This window comes from Mustela erminea, chromosome 1 (genome assembly GCF_009829155.1).
Source record: "Mustela erminea isolate mMusErm1 chromosome 1, mMusErm1.Pri, whole genome shotgun sequence".
NCBI lineage: Eukaryota > Metazoa > Chordata > Mammalia > Carnivora > Mustelidae > Mustela > Mustela erminea.
The window spans coordinates 10,064,161-10,089,887 of NC_045614.1; the positions used below are offsets into that span (position 1 = coordinate 10,064,161).

Below are 25,727 nucleotides of genomic sequence, written 5' to 3' on the forward strand. Positions count from 1 at the left end.
CATCCAGGGCCTGGCACACAGGAAGTGCTCAGCGAACACGAACAGTGGGGGACAAGTGAGTGCCCCGCCTCCCTGTTCTCTGGCCTGGCTTCTGTCACCCTTGGAACTCCTTCTGGAACCAGGAGCTACACCCCCTCAGCCCTGGGTTCTGCCTGTTGAAGGCACACGTGGCCCCACGGTGTCCCAGATACATTCACTGTGTGTCTTGCCTCCCCCGGGGCTCAGGCTCACTCTCTCTAAGTCAGACTGGGGCTGCCCATCCCCTGGGCCATCCTGGTCTCCATGGGTCACGGCCCCCAGGCCCACACTCAGGGGGTGGGGGTCAGCTTCAGGAGGTCCTATGGCTCTTTCCTCCCTGTGCCCTCTAACTTGTTTCTTGCTTCTTTACCCACATGATGCCAACTTGCTTTGGACTCCACTTGGACCAAGGGATGTTTTTCCCGCCCTTTATCTCACCTGCCTCAGGAGGGTTTGTGATCATCATCTGTCATTCGTTTTGTTTTTCATTTCCAACCGCAATAACTGGTAAAAATCACTACGAATAGTCACAACAAAAGTGATGACTACCAAGTGCCTCCTGCTTCCTAAGTGATCAAGTGCTAGGTACTTCCCAGGCAGTCTTTCCAGAAACCTGTCTAGACACGGGGAAACAGTCTCAGCGCAGTGAAGCGACACAACGGAGGCCACGCAGTTGGCAAAATTGGGCACCGTTTCCTTCATATATATTTACGGCCCAGGGTGCAGGAGGAGCTTTCCCCATGTTCTCTCTGCTCCTGGCAGTATCCCCCAGAAGGGACCCTCTCCCAGCATCACAGATGAAGACACGAGCTAAGCTGGCTTGGGCAGGCACCTGTACCATTACTGAGCACATCCTGAACCAGGCTCGGGTCTGGGCGCTGGGGGGTGAGGACAAAGCCTCTGCCCTGGGGAGAGTTTGCATCCAGCACTCGGCCACAGGGAGTGGGCTCCGTGGCCAGCCCTGGGCCAGGCACCTCACACGCGTGTTCTCCTGGCCTCTCGCCTCCTTCTGCAGCAGGTCAGAGAAGTTCAAGTCATTTGCTCAAGTTTCAGACTCAGAAAATCTAAGGGACAGGCCAAGCCTCAAATCCAGCCTGAGTTCCCTGCTGTGCAATGCTCCCAGTCTCCCGCCTCCCGTCCGTGCTGCCCCGGCCATGGGGGTGGGTGGAGAGTGTCCCCAGTGCTGTGGGGAGGCTTCAAGGATCAGATGGGCGTCCCCCTCAGATGGCGGCTAGAGGCCTGAGTTGCTGAAAGGAAAGGGTGAGGAGTAAAAGAAGGTTATGGAAGCACATAAGTGATCCTGTTTCCCCTGGCACGTAGGTCATCACCTGCGAGGAGAAATCAAAGGTTGAGGGGGGAGGCTGGGGTGGGAGGGCAGAGGAGGGAGAGTCACAGGGCCTCCTGCTCCCCTGCCCCTGCCCCCCTCACTCTGGTGGCCCTGCCTCCTCCCCCATCTGCCCGGAGGCCCTGCCTCCAAGTTGGCTACATGAAGCTGGCAGGGAGAGGAGGGAAATGGATGATGGGGAGAAGGGAAGGGGCAGTGAGGGCAGGAAAGAAGGGCCATGTTAAGAGCAGAATGCTGAGGAGGAGAGACCCTGTCTTTGTTGGTTCCCTTTGACTAGATGCAAGAAAGCCAGGCCCCTGGCTCTCCAGATCACCCTCCTCAGGTTTCCTGGGGACCACCCCAGTCCAACATGGCAGCACTTCCCTTGCAGACAGGAAGTGCTATCATGGTAATGGGCACACTAACCAGGAGATAGGTATCTGTGGAAGATGCCCCTGGCCCTCCACACCAGATCTGCCGCCAGGCCTCCAAGGGCGCTCTGCCTCTCTGTGGGTTTGGAGTCCCGCTTCCGGGACTGGGAAGTAGCAGGACTGGGAGTACGTGAGAGGTGACGGGGATAAGAGAAAGGACAGGGAGCTGAGGAAAGAAGGGAAGTGAGTGAGAGGGAAGAGTGGCTGTGTAAGGGGTGGTCAGAAAGGGAAGGGAGGTAGAGAGGTTGGAGGGCAGCTGGTCCAGGTCCAGGGAACCAGGAGACGGGGAGATGCACCAAGCAAGCTCTGGGGTGTGACTTGAAGGGTGTAAATGAGCCCTTCTACCTATGAAGGGGCAAGGTTAGTAGGCCAGGATAACAAGAGTGGGAGAACGTGTCCTGTGGACAGGGACAGAGCCTGGGAGGGTGGGGGTGGAGCAGGGACTGACTGGGGGCAGGGGTCTGGGAGGAGACTGTGTGAGGGAGGGAGCAGGCTCTGCTGCCCCGGCTGTGCCTGTCCTAACTTGGCTGTGTGTGTGTGTGTGTGTGTGTGTGTGTGTGTGTAAGGTCAAGGTGTCTCCTCCTCACTTGCTTCTGGGAGGGGGAAGGGCCCGTGTCCGCATGAGGAACAAGATGACTCACTGTAGGGGACACAGTCGTACTGCACCTCCAGGTACTTGTAGGTCCCAGGACAGGGGTCAGGAAAGGCGTCAGAGCCGGCAACCACCACGCACTGGGTGCGGTTGTTACACCTGCAGAGAAGAGATGAGGAGCTAGGAAAAGACTGGCGGGGCAGGGTGGGGGGGTGCATGCAGGGTCAGGAGAGGAATGGGCACCCCCAAGTGGAGACGGAATGGTGGCAACCAAGGCCCGGGACCTGTGGGGACATCATCTTCTGTGTCCTGCCTGCTGTCCCTTTCCCAAGAGCCAGGCTTCTGCTCTTGGCCCCATAGGGCAGCAAGCTCAGGGCGCCCCTGCCCCGTAAACTGCTTCCCCAGCTCCCCGTCCTCACATCCCAGCCGCGTGTCACGGATGCCATTCCGTCCTTGGCTTTCTTCCCAAATGGGCTGGAAAGCCCCTCCCTGTTCACGGAAGAGTGAGACGTGAAGCCACGTGTACGAGGCGGCGTCTCTGCCAACACGCTGTTGATGAGGGGCTCACAGTGCCTGCCCGTGTCTCCCTCGGGCCACGCCTTACATGGGTCTCGCACTCTGGGCGGCACTGACTTGAGGACCTGCGGTTAGGACAATGGCCGTCTCTTCACCTCATGCACAAGCCACTCTCGGTGCCCCCTGGGGACTTGGAGTCCCCACCAACTTCTGGGAGCCTAACTAATGTACAAAGGGAAGCCAATGTATGAACAGAAAGATGTTTCTCCTGTGCTGTCTGTCTCTCCATTCGAGGTCTCTGGGCCCTACCGCAGGCCAGGTCTCGGCGGGGCAGGACATTAATTCATGAGGGTTTGGTCCTACCCACCCACCTCAACGCCCTTAAAACCTGAGCCCTGACCAGGTCTCTGGGCCCTACCGCAGGCCAGGTCTCGGCGGGGCAGGACATTAATGCATGAGGGTTTGGTCCTACCCACCCACCTCAACGCCCTTAAAACCTGAGCCCTGACCTCTGAAGGTTAAGCCGTGAGTTGCCTGTGACCCAGCAGCTTTGTTCCCCAAGGAAGGGGGAAGCAGCAGCTCAAACCACTGCTTATATGTCAGTGCTCTCAGCGACATCATCTACACAACTGTCAGAGGTAGGAACAGCCCAGGTGTCAGCTGGCAGAGGATGGCTAAGCACAGCGTGGTCCATCCACACAGCGGAATATGATCTGACCATTAAAAAGAAGGCTTGGGTGTGCCACGACGTGGACAAACCCGAAGACACCGTGAAGCCAAAGGAGTCAGGCTCCGAAGGCCGCGTTCTGCGATCCTCAGATGTAATGTCTGGGATGGGTCAGTGTGCAGCGACAGAAAGCGGATCAGTGGCTGCCAGGGGTTGGGGGAGGGGAGCGTGGCAGTCATGGCTCCCGGGAATGGCGTTTCCTGTTGGGGAGATGCTCTGAAACCAAAGGGAGGTGGTGGGTGCGCCACACTGCGAATGTACTAGCCACCGCTGAACTGCTCGCTTTGAAGCGGTGGACATGTTAGGTGAATTTCACCTCAATATCCAGAACAGAGAACGGCTGGATGCCACGCGTCCCAGCCTCCCCTGCAGCTGGCAGTACTCGGGACTGAGTTCCGGTGGGGGACGGGGATGAGCCCAAGGTGGCCCGTAGAGGTGCGGGAGCCTCCGAGACAGAGGGAAGCAAGGGCTGAGGATCTTCTCCCCTGTGATGTGGTTTAGGCCAGCCACTCTGCCTGTTCCGGGTGTCTCATCAGAGCAGCAGGGCTGTACCTGAACTAATACAAAGAGCCTCACCTCCACGCATTAAGATGGCAGAGTGGCGGCCTCTCAGTCCCTGGGCCTCTGGAACTACACGGTTCAGCGCTCCCCCTTTTGGAACCGAGAACCCATGAAAGCCAGAACTGGGCCAGCTGACAGCAGCTGGGGGGACGATGGGGGGACCATGGAGACCCCGCAGCCCTGAGGCCGGTGCTGAAGGGATGAGGTGGCCAAGGAGAAAGCTGGAGGCAGGAGGTAGGAGGAGAGGGATTCCCGAGGAGGACAGGGCACAGCCTAAGCAAAGGCCGGGAAGCTGGATGAGGGCAGCTCATGCGGGGGAGTCAGGGAAAGGGGAGGAGAGGGAGGCCTGCTGGACAGGTGTGCGTTTGAGGGAGCAAAGGTGGGGGGCAGGGAATGAGGTGGCTCCAGCCTGGCCCACTGGTCTGAGCCACGTGACCACACCTGTCCCCTACCCAAAACTCTCTGGATACTCTCTGTGACCTTGCCCGGTGACTTATTCTAGAATCCTCTGCCAACATTCGAGGAGCTGCAGAGCTGGCTCCAGCCCTCCTTTCCTTCTTCTGTTCCATGCTCTGGGCCCTGGAGGGAACCTTGCCCTCTGTCAGGCGTTTAGCAAAAAATGCAGTGAGTGCCTGCTATGTATCTGGCTGGGGACACAGCAGTGACAGACACAGCACACTGTCCCCATGGGGCTGACAGCCCAGTGAGGAAAGACAAACATGATAAAGATGCAAAATATTCCCCAGAACTAAGGTTGGTGTCAGGGCTAGAAGATAAAGCAGGGAAGGGGCCAGGAAGTTGGGGGGGGGGCGGGGGCTGTGATTTCAGAGACAGGCCTCACTGAGAGGATAGTCAGGTAAGAAAATCCATGGGGAAGGAAAGGGACGAGCCCTGCAGGTGTCAGGAACAGCATTCCAGGCAGGAGGAACAGCCGATGCAAAGACCCAGAGGAGGCCCATAGGGGAGATGCACCTAAGGAGCTGGCAGGGTGGCTGGAGCCAAGCGAGTGAGGGGGAGCATGGAGACAGGGAGCACCAGGAGCAGAGCACAGGGCCCAGGGAAGGGCCTTGTGGGCCTCAGGGGAAAGGCTTCTGCTCTGAGTAAGGGGGGTGCCCCCCGCTCAGGTGTTCACAGGCACCCCCTGGCTGCTGTGGTGAGAACAGCCCGTGGCAGGCAAGACGAGGCAGAAGGTAGTACGGCGACCCCAGGGGAAGCCCAGGGGAAGCCCACGGCAGAAGGGGCGGTTAAATCGGGGGGGGGGGGGCGGGGGGGCGTGTATGGTGAGGGAAGAGCCGACCAGCTCTGCGGCGCCGGCAGTGGGTGTGAGGAAGCCTTCTGCAGCTTTGCACGTGAGATGCCTCTGCCTGGCATTCCCCCCACACTCACACACAGCCTCACACACTCAGGCGCTCACTTTGTCTCCGATGCTCACATGCAATTGTGTGTGTTGAGACTGTCACTTCCTCTGGGCAGCCTGCGTGACCTCTGGGCTCTCCCTCAGCTCCCATGACACCTCCACCCTGTCACGCTATTGCTTCTACACTGCCGAGACCTCCACTTCCTCCCCCACGAATCCTGGAACGAGCTTCTGGAGGTACCTAGTGGGTGCAGGCTGCCAGGGAAAGGGGGCTGGGTCTCCCTGGCTGTTTGCACAGGACCTGGCACCTAGCAGGTGCTCAGGAAACGGGCTGGACTCATAGAAGGAAGAGGGAGGGGGAACAGGGTGCCCGGGCCAGGGGGCATGTGGAGGACAGGCATTTATCCAGGGTCCCCAGGAGCCCGGTGGGCTGGGGTGCCTCACCTCTGTGACATGATCTTGAAGGCATCGGGCAGGTAGCACTGCACATTCTCCATCTGGAAAGGGTCCGCGTCGCAGATCTTGTCATCTGTGCGCCCGTAGTTGGCGTTCTCCACCATGATGACGTCGCTGCCTGGGCACCGCAGCTCGATGGGGTAGCCTTCGCACGCCAGCTCCCGGCGCATCAGTCCAAATGGGAGCCCGGCCCGGCTCAGGCCTATGGGGAGGGAAGACCCCACTAAGGAGATGCGCACCCCACCCCCCCAGCTTGGCTCTATCCAGGACGCAGGCTGCACGGACCTCAGGTCTTTCATCTATAAGATGGGCTTCTCGGTGTGCCCACCTGTGCGGTAAGGTCTTTGCCCTTGGCTCGGAGGTGCCTCTGAGCACTGGGGGTGTCCTGCCTGCCAAGCATCTGTCTGCCTGGGGGCGTTGGGCCAGGCCAGATGGTCTACACACCTGTGATGGGTTGAACTGTGTCCTCCCCACCTCAAATTCATATGCTGAAGTTCCAATCCCTCATATCTCAGAGTGGGACCAAATTTGAAACGGGTGATCAAGTTAAAATGAGGCCGTTAAGGTAGGGCCTAATCCAATATGACCAGTGTCCTTATAAGAAGGGGAAATTTGGACACAGAGACACACACAAAGGAAGATGGTGTGGAGAAAGAGGGAGACGAGGGGCAGCTGCAAGCCTGGAACAGCAACTTCCCTCTCGGCCCTCAGAGGGAGCCAACCCTGCTGACGACTTGATCTGGAACTCCCAGCCCCTAGAACTGTAGGGCATTCAATTCTGTTGTCCAAGTCACCCAGCCTGCGGTCCTTTGTTACAGTGGCCCTAGCAAAGGAGCACACTGACAACCTGCGTAGGAGCTTTTGGGTATCAGCTGACCCCTGGAAGGGCTGGGGACTGAGGTTGGTCCTGTGGGTGGTCACCCAGGTCTACATGACTGAGCCCCAGTGAAGACTCTGAACCCCGGGGCCCAGGAGCATGTCCCAGGTTGGCAGTACACTGCGCATGTTGTCACACAGCATCGTGGGGGAGGAGGCGCTGCCCACAGCTCCACCAGCAGGGACCCGCGGGAAGTCAGGGTAGGGGACCCTCCTGGACCCTGGCCCATGTACCTCGTCCCTCAGCTGATTTTATCTATAACTGTTCACCACGAGTATAACAGTGTTGAGGAATTCTGGGAGTGCTTCTAGGGAATCATCCAATCCGAGGGTGGTCTAAAGGACTCCCGAACTTACAACTGGTGTCAGAAGTGAGGGTGGTCTTGGGTGCCTCTCTAACTTCACGTCACCCCATGCAAGCGGGAGAGATGGCTTGGGAGGAAAGGCTCTCCTATTCTGAAAGAACCCACGGCGCCTGGCCTTGCCACTCCTTGGCCAGGCACATCCGAGGGGCCAGAGCGTCTCAGTGTGGCTGGGGGTTGGGTGGGGGGGGATGTGTGCCAGCGGGACCGGCGGCACACGGCGGCTGGTTGGGAATGCAGCTCCTGGCTCCCTGCCCCAGGCTTGCTGAGTCAGCATCTCCAGGGAGAAACCAGGCCCCTCGGACGGACCTATGTGCCCGCCCCCACGATTCTGACGAGCACTCAATTTGGACAGCCTCCTCGGCCTCTGTTCCCAGTCTGTGAGATCAGCACTGACAGCCCAGGGCTAGGCCTTGAGGAGTCCGTGTGCTACAGAATGTTCCCGAAGAAAGCAAGAGCATGGTGCCCTGCGTGGCGAGGGTTAGCGTGACAATGGAAGAACAAGCCCAGGGCGGCTGCACAGTCCCACGTCCGTCCCCATCCCATGCCCTGTGAGGACCAACAGCACCGGCTCAGGCCCCAGAGGGCGGGGTTTAAACCGACCGCCTCTGCGGCCCCCGTCCCTCCCTTCGGAGCCGCTGCTCCCTCCTCAGCACTGGGGCGGCTGCAGCAGGTGTGAGTGCCCCTGACCAGTTACACTTGGACAAAGGCCTGAAGGAGGCAATGAGGTGGCGGGCGCGAAGTACGACTATCGTTAAGATCATCGAGGGGCGCCTGGGTGGCTCGGGCAGCTAAGTGTCTGCCTTGGGCTCTGGTCATGATCTCAGGGTCCTGGAGTCGAGTCCCGCATTGGGCTCCACTTTCAACGGGGAGTCTGCTTGAGATTCTCTCCCCTCCCACTCGTGTTCTCTTTCTCAAATAAATAAATAACATCTTAAAAAAAAATACTTATTGAGGCAGCCGGTCTCTACAGGACAGAGTGGGCTCCGCATGGGCCACACCCACCAGATCAGCCACCTTTCCAGGCACTGGTTCCCAGCCAGGCCTCGCAGGGTGCAGCGGTGAGTGGGGACATGCAGGGGGACTTACAGGCTCTGAGGCGTGGACTGTGGCTCATGGGTACAGAGAAGGAGCGCTGCCCTGGGCAGCAGTGCCAAGCAGACCCCTTTCGGAGATCTGCTCCCTCCACCATCAGGTAGGGGGCCCCAGGGGGATGCCAGCCAGGTCCCCGGGGTTTTCTGGGGTGAGTTGAGTCTCACTAGGGGGAAAGTATTACATGTGTTCCTCTAGCACCATCTGCTTCCACAGCTAATTTTAGTCCTTCCCGGGCCTGGGAGGGAGGCTGGGGGTGGAGGGTTGGCTCAGATGGGTCTGGGGGTGGAAGTGGCCCCTCCCGGCCCAGCTAGGGCGGTGGGGCAGGACCTGGACGGGCAGATAACGTGGGCACTGGGAGAGCAGAGGGTGCCAAGATGGCCAGAGTAGTGCCAAGGGACTGGTGCCTGGCTGAACAATGCCCCCTCTGCCTTCGTGGCTTTTGGGAGCATCGGGCTACATGAAGGGACACTGGAGAGCAGAGTCCACCAACAGTGTGCTCTTGAGACAGAGCTGGGGGGTGCCGGCTGGGGGCATGCCCAAGGTTAGGGGCAAGGCCAGCAGGCCCCTTCTTCCCGCCTCTCCTTTTGCCCTGCCCTGGCCCCTGCCTGGGCCTGCCACGGGGACCGTAATTGAGTAATTGGTGGCGGTGGGCGGGCAAGCTGGGGGCACTAATTGTTGCATGTGCAGGATCCTGGGGCCGGCATAGGGCCGAGCCGGGTAATTAGTTGTTTTTAAATAAACGTCGGCAGGCATGCGTTAATTAAGCCTTCTTCCCAGTGAGAGCCTCAGAGATGTAATCACAGAGAGAGACACGCACATAAGACAGAGGAGTCTCGGCTCACCGGGAAGGCAAGTCCTGGTCCCAGGAGGCCACAGCCCTGCATCCCAGGCTCCAGGACCCCTGGCAGGAGGGGGCCTGCTGCCCCAGGTGTTGGGGTTAAGGGGCCAGTCCAGGGACCCCTCAGTGGTGCTGGGAAGTGCGATGACCAAGTCTTCTTCCGGCTCGGTTCGGCTGCGGTCTGGGGCGAGCCGGGGACCGTGGTTCTTCCCCAAGTGGATGGGAGGTGTTTCAGCATTCTCTCTGGCCTCCCAGCTGCCGTTTGCGCAAGGCTCCCGCCCAGCCCCAGCGGCACCTACCTTGGGTGGCCGAAGTGACAAGGACGCCGGTGATGCAGAGGCTCCAGAGCACTGCAGCCAGACGGGCCATGGCGGCAGCCGGGGGCGTGTTCAGGGTGCTCAGTGTCCTGTGCCGGGGGCCTTGCCCCACATCAGCAGGTGGGCACCACGGCCTGGCCCACCAGCCTGGGGGAGAACAGGGAGAGTAAGGCGGGGCAGGCTCCCAGCAGGCCCAGGAGGAGGGGTGTTTGGGCCGGTCCCCTCTCCTCCTGCTGGCGGCTGAGGGCTGCCACCCCATGGTCCCTGACAGAGGCCACTCAAGGTACTTCCCCCAAGCCAGCTGTGGGGGCTAAAGCTGCACCCCTCCAGGCCCTCTGTCTTACACTAACTCCCACCCCCGGCCGGCAGACCGACCCACCCACTGGGCGCACTGGACCAAAGAGGACCTCCTGGAAGCTCCTCCTGTGGTCTCACAGCATCCCCCCCACCCCGAAATCCCCTCCCCCAGAGCAGGTCCAGCTCACCAGGATGTCATGGCTGTGAAGGGCCCACCCGCACCCAGGCAGGCCTCAGACCCTCTAGCATGGGAGATAAAGGCCTTCTGGAAGCTTCTTCTCCATCCCCAAATCCCAACCCTGCCCACTTGTCTCCCTGACCTGGCTTCCTCACCCAGCACTGCGGGGGTGCTGGGGTGGGGGTGCCCAGGCATCCTGGCCTTGAATGGCAACCTCCCCGACGCCCGCCCCCAGCCCTTGCTTCCTGTCTCTCCAGCTCTGGTAGCTAATTAGAATCCAGCTGGCTGGCGCCACAGATCAGGGACCAGGGACAACTGAGTCCCCTCTTTCCCCTTTGGGGGACTCTCGAGGTAAGCTGGAGACAGGCAGGCGCGGGTAAGGGAGGGGTGTGCGGTCCCCCTAGGGGGCCGGAGTGGGGGCTGGCGTTGTGTGCCCTCCCCTGCAGTCCTCCCACACATCTGCCTGTCCCTGGGCCCTGCCGCTCCGCGGGCACAGGGCTCCGTTCTGACCCATTTCCTCCATTCTTGGCCGCTCCTCCCTTCTCCCTTCTGGTCTCCCTGCTCAGAGTTGCAAACCCAGATCTCTGCCCTCAGCTCTTTGCTTTATCTGCACAGTGGTTCTCATGGTGGCCCTGGCCCAGTGGCACCAGCCTGGCCATGAACTTCTACAAACATTCTCTGGGGAGGGCCAGCACCCATGTTTTAACCAGCCCTCCAGTGTGTGAACAACCATGTGGCTCTGTCTTCTCTAGCTGCCACCCCAGTTTGTCCCACAGTTTTAATGCCATCGACCAATAAATACCTCCCACAGCTCTTATTTTCTGTTTGGAATCTCTCAGCAGAGTCCCAGTCACTGTTTTTCCCTACCAGATGAAAGCCTCTCCACCAGCACCATCAGCTCCCTGATCCCGTTTCTGCTCAGGCCACTACTGCCTCCTGCTATTCCTTGACCACACCGACCCCTGCCCCAAGGCCTTTGCACTTGCCAGTTTCTCCGTATGTATCTTCTGCCCAACAGTCACCCATAAAGCTGATGCCCCTGGGCTCCTTTACACCTTTGCTGAAATATAACTATACAGCGGCACCTGGGTGGCTCACTCAGTTCAGGTCATGATCCCAGCGTCTGGGATCAAGCCCCCGATGGGCTCCCAGCTCAGCACGGAGTTGGCTTCTCCCTCTCCCTCCCCGCTGCGCATGCCTTCGCTACCTCTCTCTCTCCATCACGCTCTCTCTCAAATAAATAAAATATTTTTTAAAAAGTAACTATTTGTTTTTTGCATGGGACGGACCCTGGCAGACAGGAATCACGGGACTGCTTTGCTCACAGCTAGCCTCAGCTTCTAGAATAGGCCTGGCACACAGCAATGTATTCGTTGAATCTCAGACCCCAAACCTTGTAATCCATCCCGATTCCTCACCCTTCCCCACCTCTCCCCTTCGTAAGCTCCACCAGCAAGTCCTGATGGCTTTGCCTCCAGAGCACCTCGCCAACCTGCCCACTTGTGGCCCCCATGCCCCCATCTCGGACCGAACCACCACCCTGCCTCACCCTGCTTGTCTCGGCCTCCCTCCCTCCACGCCTGCCCTCCACTCAGCTTGGGGGGGGGGGTCACTGAATGACGCAGATCCGAGTGTTAACCTTCCCCTCGGCGCTCCCCTGGGGTCTGCATTCCTTACCAGGGCCACAAGGCCACCGGTGACCTGACACCACCCTGCTCTGTAACCGGCCGGCCTCCTCCAGTTCCTAGGAGGCTCTAGCTTCCTCCCCCTCTCCTCGCCGCCCCCCGACCCCAGGCTTTCCTGGGCTGCTCTCTCTGGCTGGAATGTTCTCCCAGGATCCTCGTACACCTGCTATGGCTTCCCACTGGTCAGCACTCAACTCCAAGGCCACGCCAACAGAGCAACCTACCCTGACCTCCCCAAATGTCCCTGCTGTTCCCACCTACCATCCTGAGTTACAGCTTTCAGCCACACCTGAAGTTACCTTTAGGATATCAGCAGGTTTGGGGTCAACCTTCCCTACTATAAGCTCCTGGAGGGAGGGACTTGGACAGGTTCTCAAGAAACAGAAGTGGGAGGAGCACGCTCCCGCGCAGGACACCCCCTCCCAGGCCTCAGACTCTGCTTGCTGTATGGCAAGGGACAGTGTGGCCAGCATGCCTGCGCCCTCCCACCCCCAGCCTTCAGGAAGCACCCCCTCCTCCTGCCTCACCCCACAACCCGGACCAGGCATAGCCTGCGGCACTCTGGACTCCGGCTCCTTTTATATTATTTCACAGTCCTATGTTGTGGGGGGCTGGGGCTTCCTCATTGCCCCTTCCCCACCTCAGCTCCCACCCACAGTCAGGCTCAGGAGGGGTGCTGACCCTCCACGAACAGACACACCACCCCCCCCGGCTCTCCCCAGGGCTCTCCAACTAGTTAGAGGCTGGTTAATGCTGGCAAGGCTGCCGGATGCCAGGCTCTGGGGGCAGCCAAGCCACAGGGGTCTGGATCCAATTCTGCCATTCACAAGTGGTGTGAACTTGAGCTGGTCCTTCCCCTGCTGCCCAACCTCAGTTCCCTCTGTGCCTCAAACCAGCAGGGTTCTGGTTAGGACAGCAGTCTGCACAAGTGACAGGCCAGCCTGGAACCCATCCGAGGGTGCTGTCCGCAGCGTGGTACGAGTCAGGGCCCAGGCAGCATGAGTCTGAGGGCAGCCCAGGCAGCATGAGTCTGAGGGCAGCCCAGGCAGCATGAGTCTGAGGGCAGTGGTTCTTCTCCGTCCTCCGGGCTGCGCCCGGACCCAGGACACTGCGACCTCAGGTGGAGTCCCCAGGCCTCTTCGCCACCCGCACTCCTTCGCAGCGGTCTAACTGGCCTCCTGGCTGTAGACATCGTCTATCCTGTGATGACTGCCACACTGCAGGGCCAGCCCCGCTTCCCTCCTCACTGTCCACCGTCTACACCTCCCTCAGGTCTCCAAATCACCTTCGGCCTGACCAGACTAAAACAAAGTCCCCACCCAGGTTAGTCCACGGGCCCAGCATCCCCCCAGGTCCTTGGGCTGCAGCCCCAGGAGTTAAAGTTCGTGGCTCCTCTCTCCCTCTCCCCGACGTCCAGTTTGGGAGTAAGTCCTGGGTCTGCACCTCCGGGTCGCGCCGGTGTCTGTCTGTCCCCAGCAGCTGCCATCTCGACAGCCCTGACCTCCCCCTGGCAGCACCCCGCCCTTCTTGCTCCTGTGCTCTGGGCTCCCCACTGGCAGCCAGAGAGGCCTTTAAAAAATCATGGTATAATAGATACATAACATAAAATGTGTCATTTTAACCGTTCTTATGTGTTTTATCCAGTGGCACTAACTGCCTTCTCTGTGCTGGGCTGCCCCAATGACGGTCTATTTCCGAAACTCTGTTATCGCCCCAGACAGGACTCTGGCCTCAGGAGCAGCCCCTCCTGTTCCCGTGCCCCCACCCCTGGCAACAACCGGTCTCCCTAGGGACCTCATCTGCATGGAGTCTGCCAGTGCTTACCCCTCCACGGCTGGCTTCCTTCACTCAAGGCCCATCCGCACCGTCACCTAGGGCGGCACACCATCCCTCTTCAGGGCCAAGTAATATTCCCCCACGAGGATTGCTGGCATCTTGTTCAGCCATTCATTGTTTGAGGACCCTGAGCTGTTTCCTGGGGGGGAGGGGGGCATGCTTTTAAAGACCTCTCGACACTCCGTCCCATCTACGGCCCTGCCATGGCTCCAGCTCCCCCATCTGTGAGGCCACGCAGAATCCCAGCCTATGTCCCTGTCTCTGTGGCCCTTAGATCTCAGCTCAGATGTGCCCTCCTCAGAGATGCGGGGGGGCGCTGCCTCCAGACTGTTTCAGCCTCCGCTGTGGTCAGTGCCTGCCTGTCCAGCCCCCCACCGATCCCGGAACCTCCTCTTGGTAAAATGGGGGTACCGCACAGGGCAGCTGCATGACAAGATGAACTCACTCATGTGACACGCAGGGCTGTGGCTGACATGTAGTGACGGCAAAGTGTCCCCCGCAGCAGCTGTCACTACCATCACCACTGATCACGTCACTGCCTTGTGACTCGACTTGTCCCCTTGGGGATTTCCTTTGCACCCCCAGGCCCCCAGAAAAATGGACGATCCCAAGCCCATCTCCGGGCACCCAGATACATAGGCATCTTCAGACAAATCTTTACTGAATGAACGTAAGGTGACAGTGCTGGGAGCAGCTGGAGACAGGTGTTTGTGACCTCCGGGCCAAGTCTGACCCACACAGCCCAGGCGCCATCATTTCAGGGGTACAGAGAGTGTTCCCCTCAGGCTACCCACTGCTCCCTGAAGGCCCGTCCCCAGACCAGCTCCCCGCAGAAAGCCCCAGGCGCCCCCAGAACCTGGCCCCATCTTGGGGCTGGAGTACGAGGAGCCAGGCAGGACCTCTGTCCCCTCCTCTCTCCTCCAGGCCTGCCCCCTGGTGCCCACCTAAGTGGGCACCTAAGTGGGGGGGCAAAGTCTGATGTGGGCAGGTGGCAGTCATACCCTGGGAGGCCTGAGCCTGCCCATTCCCGAGACCTCGGGAGAGGGTGTTATGGATTGAACTGCCCCTCCCCCCAAAGATATGTCAGAGTCCAGCACCTCAGAATGGGACCTTATTTGGTCTTTAAAAAGGTAATCAAGTTAAAATGAGGCCATTAAGGTGACCCCTAGTCCAGTATGAGTGGTGTCTTTATAAAAAGGAGATATTTAGACACAGACAACACACAGGGAAGGCGCTACGGAGGATGGAGGCAGAGGTCGGGCAATGCAGCCACAAGCCAAGGATTGCCAGCGAACCCCCAGAAGCTACGCGACAGGCATGGGGCAGACCCCTCCAGAGCCTCCAGAAGGAACCAGCCCCACCCACACTCTGACCTTGGAATTCTGGCCTCCGGAACTAGGACAGTGAGTTTCTGTTGTTAAAGCCGTCCAGTCTGGGGTACTTTCTCACAGCAGCCCTAGCAAACTCACATGGGGGTTCAGGACAAACGGTGGGCTGGGAGGCAGAGATGGGGACAGGGCGGAGCTGCAAACCTTGGGAGCCCCACACAGACTATGGCACTGGGAGGCCTGCTGGAGCTCCAGTCCTGGAAGCTCCCGTGGCGCCAGGGGCAGTGGCTGACACCTTGGTGCCCATCACAAGCACTGCAAACACATAGTTCATTTAACCCAGAGGAACTTGGTACGTGGGGCTGGGGAGGGGGCACAGGGATGGGGGAGAAGCACACACCTACATCTAACGGAGGAGGAATATGAGGACCCAGGGGCACCAAAGTGATGAGGGGACTTTGAACCCAGGCAGCCTGGCCCCGCAGGTTGGGCTGGGGAGCCCCTGGTGGCCCGGAGAGTCCCCTCCTCCAGTCAACCCCACCGCTGCGTGTGTGACAGCAGCGCTGGAGCTGGGCACACCCAGCGCCACTGCCCCCACAGGGCCAGATGAACCGGCACCTGCGTGTGTTCCCACCTCAAGCCTCAGTAGACTTGGGTGACCCTAACTGAATGCCTGGAAAACCAGGCTTACTGCCTCCCCATGGAGGGGGACTAGAGCTCAGGCATGTCCAACCCCCAGGTCATGTGGACAGTCCACCCACACCCGCCTCTGTTTGCTCCTGAGCCCCATGTCAGTGTCAAGTTAAGGGGGCATATAGCACGGGTCCCGGGGGCGGGTAACATGGCCCAGGCTCTGTCCTCAGGTGCCCTTAAATGGGGCCGGGGTAGGTGACAGGAGGAGAACCAGCTGCTGGAGGAGAGAGGGCGCCTCCAGTCTGCCCTAGAGTGCAGTTGCCATGGCAACCCTCTGCTCGAGTGGGTGGGAGTCTGAATGCCTGGGGGGGCGGGCACCAGCAGAGGGGGCTCTGGGCCCCTCACAGCGGAGCCCCACCACACAAGTCTCCTGCTTCTGGCCCCAAAACTAGCAGCCTGAGAGACCAGTGCCACAAGCCTGCCTCCTCCAGGAAGCCCTCAGGAAATGGCAGAGTAAGGAAGCAGCTGGCCAGGGCACCTGGGTAGCTCAGTAGGTTAAGCGACTGCTTTCAGCTCAGGTCACGATCCCAGGGTCCTGGGATGGAGCCCCATGTCGGGTTCTCTGCTCAGTTCTCCCTCTCCCTCTGCCTGCCACTACCCTGCTTGTGTGCTCTCTCTCCCTCTGTCTCTGTCAAATAAATAAATAAAATCTTTAAAAAAAGTTAAAAAAAAAAAAAAAAAGATGCAGCAGGTCCTGGGGAAAGGGCCTCCCAAGTCTGAATCTGCTTTGTGGCCTCGGGCTTAGCTCTTGGCCGTTCTCAAGTCTGTTTCGCCGCCTCGCCTCAGGGACGAACATACAAACCTCACAGAGGTGGAACGAGAGCCTGGGCAGTGCCCTGCGCGCAGCCCTCCTCTGCGAAGGGCCCTGCGGGCTCAGAGACCACAGAGTCCTCCCCAGACCTTCCACTCCAGCCCCACCTCCTGCAGCGGGCAGCCCAGTCCTCCCAAGTGCCCCCTCTGGACCCCTCTCTCCTTCTCACCCTCATATCAAACCCCGGCAGCTCCTGCAGCCCCTCCTGCGGAATCTGCTCACCTCCCACTCCCTCCCTGGTCCAGCACCATCACCTGCCCCCTGGTCAGACCCGCCGCCCCCTCAGGTCCCCAGCCCTTGCTGCCCACAGCCTGATCGTCCCAGAGCAGCCAGAGGGCGCCAGTGAGCATCCGGGTCAGGGCACAGCCCTCCTCTGCTGGGAACCTTCTGCGACTCCCACCTCCCTCAGAGCAAAAGCCCATGTCCTCCTGGGGCCCATTCGGCCAGGTACGCTCTGCCCCATTCCCGCCCTCAGCTCCTCCCACTCTCCTCCTTGCTCACTCACTCAGCCCCGGTTCCTAGAGGAAGCCATCAGGCACCTGATGGTCCCATCTCAGGGCCTTTGCACAGGTGGTTCCCTCCTCCCCAGATCCCCACACCGCTTCTCCCTTGCCTCCCCAAGGCACCGCCTGCTCAGCGAGGCCCTGCTGCTCCTAGCACTCCTCCATCCTATCCTGGCTTTTTTCTGCACGGCGCCCATCACCGGCGTGCCAGCCGTGATTTTACTATCCGCTATCTTCCCCTCACCACATGTCAGTGCCACAGGGTGGGGCTTGTCTGATTTGTCCGCTTTAAAAGGTCACTCCGGCTGCCCAGTGGCACTGGACCACAGTGGGGTGGGAGCCATTCGAAGCAGCCGCTTTCCGCTGAGGCCTCCTCCCTGGTCTCCCCCATCCATCTGCCTCTCCCACCCCATGTGCTCTCCATCCAGCCCAAGTGATCTTTGTAAAATGAAAACCCAACCCTGTCCCTTCCCGCCTACCACCTCCATGGCTCCCTATTGTCTCAGATGCCCTAGCATGGCATCTCAGGCTCTGGTCTCTGGCCACCTGGTCAATCCCGTCTCTACGCTAGCTTCCTAAGGTGCCCCCAACCCAACACACTTCTCCCTCTCCCATAAACACAGTGCCAGGATGCCTGTCTCTGCCCCCTCTCCTCCTTCAAAAGGTTCTGCCCCCAGGACTGCCTGTGTTGGCTGGTCTTTCCTATGCCCACACTCATGACACACTAAGCCTCCACATTTGCCCCCCTAACTGGATTTGGGCTGTGCTGTTGAACGTCTATCTTTCCCACCAGCTGGGGACCTCTCAGGGAAAGTTCCATCACAGGTCAGTATGGCTCTCTCTTGCGTGTCCAGTCCTGGGCAAGAACAAGCACTTATTAATTTGTTTAATGAACAGAGACAAAACAGACCCAGAGAACAGGTCATCTATTCAGTGCATAGTTACATAGTTCCCACTGGGTCACAAGCGTTTTAGAAGAAAATACGCCTGAAGGGGAGGGGGGTTGTGGGGGCCTATCTGTGGGTACAAATGTAAATAGGGTACTCAGGGAACACCTCTCCCAGAGGGAAACATTTTAACAGAAGTGTCAAGGCGGTGAGCCATCTAGGTACCTGGCGGGGAAAACCTCCCAGGCAGCAGGAACAGCACGTGCAAAGGCCCCGAGGTAGGATCTGCTGGAACACGGCTGTAGCCCAGTGAGCAAGGGGGTGAGTGGGAAGAGGTGAGGGCAAGGGGCGATTAAAGGACAGAGCTAGCAGGGCCTTGTGAGTCGAGGGTAGGACACAGGCTTTTTCTCCAAGTGAGGTGGGAGCCAAGGAGGGGCTCTTCTGAGCAGAGGAGGGGCGTAGCCTAAATCAGTTCAAAGACTCTTTCTGCTGCCAAAGGAGATTAGACTGGGAGGAGGTGGGGGGCTGCTGAGAGCAGTGGGTGAACCCCACCCTCACCCCTTTTTTCTTCCTGTCCATTCAGCCATCAAAGCCAGAATCCTGCCATGTAGCCCATGCTTCCTTTCTTCACCCTCCTACCAATCACCCAGCAAACCATGTCAACTCTCCTGTCCTCAGAACCCCCACACCAGCCCATCTCTAATGTCTCAAGGCCCTTTCCAGAGCCTTCACTTTGACAGCTCCCAGAGGCCTCCTCTTCCCTTGGCCCCCCTTCTTCCCTCTGGGGTTCTCTCCCACTCAGGAGCCAGAAAACTCATGCTGAATATTCCCATCCTGTCTGGTGGGCCTTGACTCCTCCATAGGCTTTCCCAGCCCCATGGACACACCTCATGGCACAAACTCAATCCTTCTGCCCCCATGACCAGCCTCCAGCCTCCTTTCTACATGGCTGCCCATAAAACCTCTTACCTTTTCCCCTTTGAGCCACCACTTTCTTTCTGAACTCAGGCAGGCCTCTCCTCACATACTCTCTCCCCACTCCACTTTATCCCTCCTTTCCCCTCCAGGCTGCAGCTGGGAGGCCCCCTCCCCCAGGAAGCCCCCCTGACTTACAGCCTGGCCAAGTGCCTCCACTAAGCTCCTCACCACAGGAAGCTGGCACTATGGAGGCCTATGGTACATTTGCACTGCGTATTGTTCACTGCCCATCCTCGAGCCTTGCACTTCGAGCATGACAGAGCACAGCTGAAAGAAGTGGTAGGAGCCATGGCCCAAGGCAGAGGGTGGGAGGTGGCAGGAGTCTCCGGGCCTCCAGATGCTGGCAGTGAAGGGGCAGGGTGGCGGATAGAGAGACCAGAGGGAGGTGGAGGTGATGTCCAGCAGGGCAAGAGGGAAGAGTCCCAGGGTCCTACGTTCAAATCCCAACTCTGCCCACTTTGGGCTGTGTTCTTCCTCTGAATTGTCTCTCCCCCGGGGTGGCTACAAGGCTTGGAAGTAATCGATGGTGACCCCACATATCCTTTCTAGAGCACCATGGTACCAGACACTGACCTAGGATGTGGACAGACATCCGCGGATGAGTCCGACACAAACGGCACTAATAAAGCCGATTCTATGATGTACTAGTTTTGTGGAGGAACAGGGGCTCTGGTGTGTGTGTGTGTACAATTTAAAATAGGGTGATCTGGAATGACCAGACACTTCAGCAAAGCCCCACAAAGGTAAGGAAGGAGCCATACAGGCGGTCAAGGAAGAGAAAAGAGTTCCTGTCAGCAGGCACAGCCCATGCAATGGTCCTGGGGCTGAGTCACCCCCAGGGTGACTGGGGGAGTGAGTATGGGGGAGTGAGAAGTAGTGAGGGCAGGGAGGTGATAGGGACAGACTGTACCAGACTTGCCATGTCCCTAAGTGCACAAGCGTGGCCCAACAGGGCTGCTCTTCTGCTGAGGAGGGTGCACCCAGAGGTGCCCCAACTTCCACCACAAGGGCACCTGGGGGGCGCTCTGGGGCAGAAGCGTCCACCTGGGGCCCAGTGACTGACTGTTTTTGCACAGCCAGGAGCCTAAGAGAGCTCTTGCCACATCGGGAAGGTTGTGAAGAGGCAGAGGGGGATACGCATGAGGGCAGCTAGGCCGGCTTCCCAACTCCGGGAGTGACCATCCGGCTCTTCACAGAGAAAGTCTGCCGACCCCTGTCCTGAGTGACGGTCTTCCTCAGCGAAGGACCATTTTGTTCTCTACCCCAGTCTGTTTGCCAATGTCTCGGACTCATTTAGGTGTCTCAGCTGGGGGGGTGGGCACGAGGGATGCTACTAGTATTTAGAGGGCACCGACCACGAACGCTGCCCGAAGTCCCAGATGCCCGGGACAGTCATCACAAAGAACAGCCGGCCCAATACCAGACTGCCATGTCTGCGAGAGCCCAGCCCAGAGAGCCGGCCCTCGGCCCCGGGCTGCCCACACCTCCCCTCCGGCGGCCGGACACAGGCACCCGCTCAGCTTCCTGGCTTGCCCCCTCCCGACTTCCAGGGCATTTTGAGTGTCTGGGGGAGGGGCCCTGGCTATTCTTAACTTTGGGGGGCAGGGCTATTTTTAGTCTCGGTGTCTATTTACTGAAATTTTCATCTTCCCCCAGTTTGGGAGTTCGAGGTGGGAAAGCAGAGAGCTTCAGCTCCACTGCTTCGCCAGGGCCCACGCAGGCTGAAGCATGAGGGTCTCGCCCCACAAGCGAGGCTGAGACAGTGCCCCAGGAGGAGGGGCTGCTCAGGCCTTGACCCTGGGTTTCCCATCCCCTGCATGAGCAGAGGGTGCCTCCAGTGTCCCACCCCAGGCTCTAAACCCCACAGCGCACACACGGCTATGCACACACAGCAGCTCACACACAGCTCCGGGGCAGGTGGGCCATACAGGTACCTGCACCCACAGGGCACCCACGAGGCCACCTCAGAGAGAGTACTCACAGGTGGGCACAGCAGACAGGTGCAGAGCTGGCCTGGTCAGACGCCCAGTGGCAGCTCTCAGTCCCCCCAGAGGGGCAGGGTGGACAGGGAGTCCTTGCCATGCACAGCCAGAGGACTCACCTGGGAGTCTCCAGTCCTTCGACAGACCCCCTCCCACACACTCAGTGAAGACTGCTTGAACACCTACTGTGGGCCAGGTATGAGTCTACGCATCTTGGATCCAAAAGCAAACCGAGTAACAAACTCCCTGAGCACTTGGACTCTGGCTGGGGAGACAAATGATAAATAAGCAGCCAAAATAAATCAAGAAATTATAGTGTGAGAAAAGCCATCCATCCTAGGAAAAGTCAGGAGGTAAGTGGGGGGCTGCATGGGTTAAAGGTTACTGGAAGGCAGGGTGACATCTGAATTGGGTGAAGGAGCAAAAGCCTTACAGATGTCTGGGTGAGAGTCCCAGATGGAAGAACAGGCAGTACAAAGGCCCTGGGGTAGAATCATGCTTAGAATGTTGATGAAGCCACAAGGAAAGCGGGAGTGAAGGGGATGAAGTGATGGGGAGGATCACACAGGACCAAACCCCAAGACGCCCCATGGCCTGGTCTGCGCTGGCGCCTGGACAGGCGGGCTGCTACCTTCCAACTCTGAGGCCGCCCTCCCACCCGCAGTTGGGACCCTGGCCACTCCAGAAAGGAGACATAAGCTTTCTCCCTGGCTCCTGTGACACAAGCCTCTTGACTGAAATTGCTATGGGTGGCCAGACTATGAGTTCCAAGAGGATAGGACCAAGGCACTGTCCCTACAGCACCGTCAAGCACAGCACCTGTAGAGAAGGCGTGTGCTCACAGACTACATGAAGAGGTGCACGGGCCTTGGCCCGAGAAGCCCCATGTATGCACCCCTGGGCGCACGGCTACAGGTGCACCTAAGATGCAGACCCCGCTCCCGTGCAGAGCTGCAGACACACACGGTTCTCCACCAAACTCATGGCACCAGCTCTGAAGAGACCCCTACCAACATGGGGCTAGCCCGATGACACGGGGTCACATACAGGCTTTACCAGGTCCCCATCCCAATCACACACAGAGCACACACAGACATCTGACAGAGGACTAGCTTCCAGGGGTTGGGAGACACCCCCCCCACCATGGCTCTGTTCAGCAGCAGCCTCCCATCCTGGGACCCTGCTTTCCCCTTTCTGGGTGGTGGCCAAGACCCAGCCCAGGCACCTCCTCCAGGGTCACTGCAGCCAGGTCTGGTTCCAAACCCAGGGAACCCCTCCCGCCTCCCAAAGAGGGGTCTGGAAGAGGGGAAGTGTCTGGCGTCTGGAAATCGGATCCTCGAGAGGAGCCCACACAGAAACCAGAGACTTGTCCTTGGCCACACAGATGGCTGGAGAGGTAGCGGGGAGCAGAGACCTGGAGCTCCAGCTCCCCACGCCAGGCCAGGGCAGGAGGGGGCGGGGGGTGGGATGCACTGCAGGGATCTCACTTCTCCTCTTTCCCATCAGGGGTACCCACTCTAGCAGAGCAGCACAACCTCCTGGCATCAGCAACCCCCCACCAGATGCCCATGCTGGGGCTGAAGCACCTCATGCTCACCCACCAGCTGGGGGGTTGGGGAGGGACCATAGGGAAGCTGCAAACTCCAGATACAGGTGGCTCTCACAGGTGGAGGTACCGGGGTTCCGGAGTCCAGACCAGCCAGGGAGCCCACCAGCCCCTCCCCCACATATCTGGAGGGTTCTCCTAGGCCCCCCAGGAGAAGGGACTCCCCAGAGCACACTGGGAATAGAAACAGGACTTCATGAGTCTCCCTTCCACCTCCTCCCTACAGGCACCAGGGCCCAGGTAGGCTGGCTCCCCAGCTCCCCACTCCCTAACCCTGGGGAGCCTCAGCATCCAAGATCAGGCATTAGCAGCTCCCCAAGAGTGGAGGCTGGGATGGGTGCCCTGCGGAGGGATGGCCTAGTGGGGCATTAGAGGGCAGAAGCAACAAGCATGGGGCAGGCTAAGGCCCTGTGGGAGGTCACTGGGGAGAGGAGGAAGGTGGCCATACCAGCGGCAGGGCTGGCACTCACATGTGAGCGCACACGTATGTGGCTCAGTGCATGGGTGCCACTGCTGCCAGCCAGGGATCGAATTAGTTCCCTTTTCCGTTTTCCAGATGATTTTTCATCTCTGTAATTAATGGGCAAGTCAGTTCTGAACGGCATGGCAGGCAAATTGCTAGTTAGGAAAATCATGGATAATTTTCTCGATATGATAATGAAGGTTGTATTCCTTCTCTTATTCTCCCTGTTTTCATCCTACTTTTAAGTAATAAATTTGGCATTAGTGGGTGGGGAGAGGGGAGGAAGGAGAAGTCACCTGCCCCCACAGCTGGGGCCTGACCCAGGCCCACCCGGAGTTCTGAGCCCCTGGCCATGGGGCAGACAGAGAGGATGAGAGATGGGATCCTCCATGGGCCACCCCAACACCCCAAATGATCAATTCAGGGTGTCAGGGCCTAGAAGAGCCAGTTGGAGGGCAGGGAGCCCCCAAGCTGTTAGCTGGGCTGAAGAGGTTGAGTCTAGGGTCAGGTTACAAGCTCTTGCCGGCCCCTGGGGTGCTGGCAAGAAGAGCAGAGACCAACAGCCTCTCTCCAAGAAGCAAGAAGCATCGAGGTCAACAGGCCTAGAGCAGACATCAACCTTAATGTCCCCCACACCTGTCCCCACACTGTCCAAACCCTTCTCTGTGGTGACTCCTGTAGCAGCTAAGGGACCAGAGCAAGCAGAAAAGGAAGAGAGAGAAAGAAAAACAGACAGAGAAAGGCGGAGAGGCGACCAGCCATCTTGGCAGCCATTTTGAACCCCTCCCCCTGCTCCCCCAGGCACACCACATGTTTGGATGTGGGCAGACAAACCCAGACTCTGGGTCCTGTAGAAGCCAAGAAGAAAGGGGGCCTGCCTCAAGACTGGGACGGCGGGACACCCCCGTGGCTGCCAAGGCCAGGGAGGGTGGAGGGGGGCAGTGGTCATGGCCCAGGAACGAAGATTGAGGTGCTGGACAAGGATTGGGCTGGGTGCTGACCTAGCCTGGACGGGCAGGGACTGGGCTGTGCGTGGGGGGGCTGTGCAAGCAGGGTGCTGTCTTCACATGGGTGCCAGGGGTGCACTGGGCCAATGCCTGCGGGGACATTTTCTGGCCGAGCCTGGAGCACCCACAGCACTCTCCACCCTCTCCTGGTCCGGACTTCTGTCCCGGGACCCTCAGAGGCGAGGATGACAGCCGAAACCCCATAGCTCTACCCAATGAACACCTGGGGGAGAGGAAGGGCTGTCCCCCTCAAAGCCCGGATCCGGGTGGATCAAACCCAACAGCTACCCATGCTTAACCAGGTACCACGGAGAAAGAGAGAAGATGCCGCCGCACACCTCCAGACAGCGCTGGCCCCCGGGCTGCAGCTGGCCGGCCGGACATCCAAACAGACCCCTCCCCATCCACCGCGTCTCTGCCTCCGGGAGAAAAACAATCCCCGGCCCAGCATCCTGCGGTGCCAGCCCCCGACACATCTCCTCCGGGGGCCGGGGCCCGCGCGCGGCGCGCACACGCACCCTCTCCGCTCACACCCAGACACCTACACAAACAGGGCGCCAAGCACCCGCGCGCACACGCACCGGGGACACGCAGGCACCGCCGCGCCGCTTCCCCACAAAGGCTGGCGCGCGCGCGGGCACACGCAGCCACGCGCGGGCACACTCACGGTCCCCTCCCCCCGCCGGCACCCCGCGGCCGTCCATCCGCACCCCCGCGTCCCCGGCGCTCCGTGGGGGCCGTCCCTCTTGACCCCCAAGCGGGTGGGTATGAAGTGCAGGCCGCCCCTGACTCCCCTCCAGCTCAGGTGCGGGGAGTCCGCGGCTCCAATATCCCCTCCCCCTTCGCGGCCCAGGCAGGCCTCGGCTCCCGTCCTTCCCCCCCAGCCGCCTCGGCCCGCACACCTGGCCCAGGTGCCGCTGCGTCCCCCTCATCCTGGGCCCGCAGACACTCACCTGTCCAGCGCCGCTCTGGGGTCGGCCCTGCGCGTGTCTCCTGCGGCTCCGCGAACCCCGGCCCCCCGCCCGGCACATTTCCCGGAACCGGGGCGGGGGGGAAAAGGGTGAGGGGTGGCGGGGCGAGGGCGGCCTCCGTGTCCCCTCCTTCCCCCAGCCCAGCACCGCCGCCACTAGCCAAAAAATTAAAAAAAAAAAAATTAATAAAAAAGCGGATTACACAGCTCCAGAGGCGGCCCCCTCGCGGCAGCGGAGGCTCGGGGTTGGGGGCGAACGGGTCCGCGCCCCTCCCGGGGAGGGAGGCGGCGGAGGCGGCGGGGCGGGGGCGGCGTCAGAGCTCAGGGGGCTGGGGCGAGGCGGAGCCCCCCGAGGCGGCGCCGACAGCGGCCCGCATCTCCTCCGCAGCTCCGCGGCCCCGACGGAGGCGGCACGTGTGCGCCCAGGCGACTTCCCAGCCCCCTCCGACGGCGGCGGCGGCGGCCGAGGGGTTAACGGGCCAGCCGGGGCGCCCCTGCAGCCCCCCGCCGCCCGGCGGCGCCGCTCCGGGGCCCGCGCGGCCCCATCCGCCGGGGCCTCCTCGGCAGACGGCGGGGCGGAGGCGCCGCAGCGCCAACAGCTCCCGCGCCGACGGCTCGGGCTCCCCGCAGTGGCCGCGGGGGGCTCGGGTTGGGGGCGGGCGGCGCGGAGCTGGGGGGGCGCGGCTGGAGGCGGGCGCGGCGGCGTCGCGCCCCCGGGGCGGCCGGAGCGGGGGGGGGCGCCGGGCCGGGCCCGTGGGCACCGCAGGACGCGCGGACCGAGCCGGCGCCGGGCACCAGCAATGACAAGCCGCCTGCTCGCCCCTCTCCCCGACGCACCCGCTCCGGGAGGGGGGCGGCGGGCACGCGCAAAACCCGGCCCGGAGCCGCCGCCGAAGATCGGCCGCCGCAACCAACCGGAGCGCACCGGGGGCCGACCCAAAAACCCGGACTGGATTTTTCTTCCCTCAGCTTCCTCCAACCCCTCTGGAAAAGCCAAGAGCTGGAAGGCGACGTGCTGGGTCGCTGCGTCGGA

General features: G+C 60.3%; 1 protein-coding gene across 7 annotated transcripts in view; it reads right to left on the reverse strand.

Annotated features, from left to right (window-relative positions):
- The window catches only part of ADGRL1 (adhesion G protein-coupled receptor L1), a 41,153-nt gene extending 16,126 nt beyond the window's left edge, over positions 1-25,027 (reverse strand). For 2 of the 7 annotated variants that reach the window (XM_032313458.1, XM_032313455.1), the window contains exon 1: positions 2,415-2,524. Coding sequence is in view for 5 of the 7 variants with exons in the window: in XM_032313452.1 (XP_032169343.1) it covers positions 2,415-2,524; positions 5,971-6,184; positions 9,453-9,522 (394 nt within the window). In the remaining 2 variants the exon portion in view is untranslated. Of the gene's footprint in view, positions 1-2,414; positions 2,525-5,970; positions 6,185-9,452; positions 9,618-24,677 lie in introns of those variants that run through there. The other 5 variants (XM_032313452.1, XM_032313461.1, XM_032313423.1 and 2 more) reach the window with 5 other exon arrangements.
- Between the last annotated feature and the right edge of the window lie 700 nt (positions 25,028-25,727).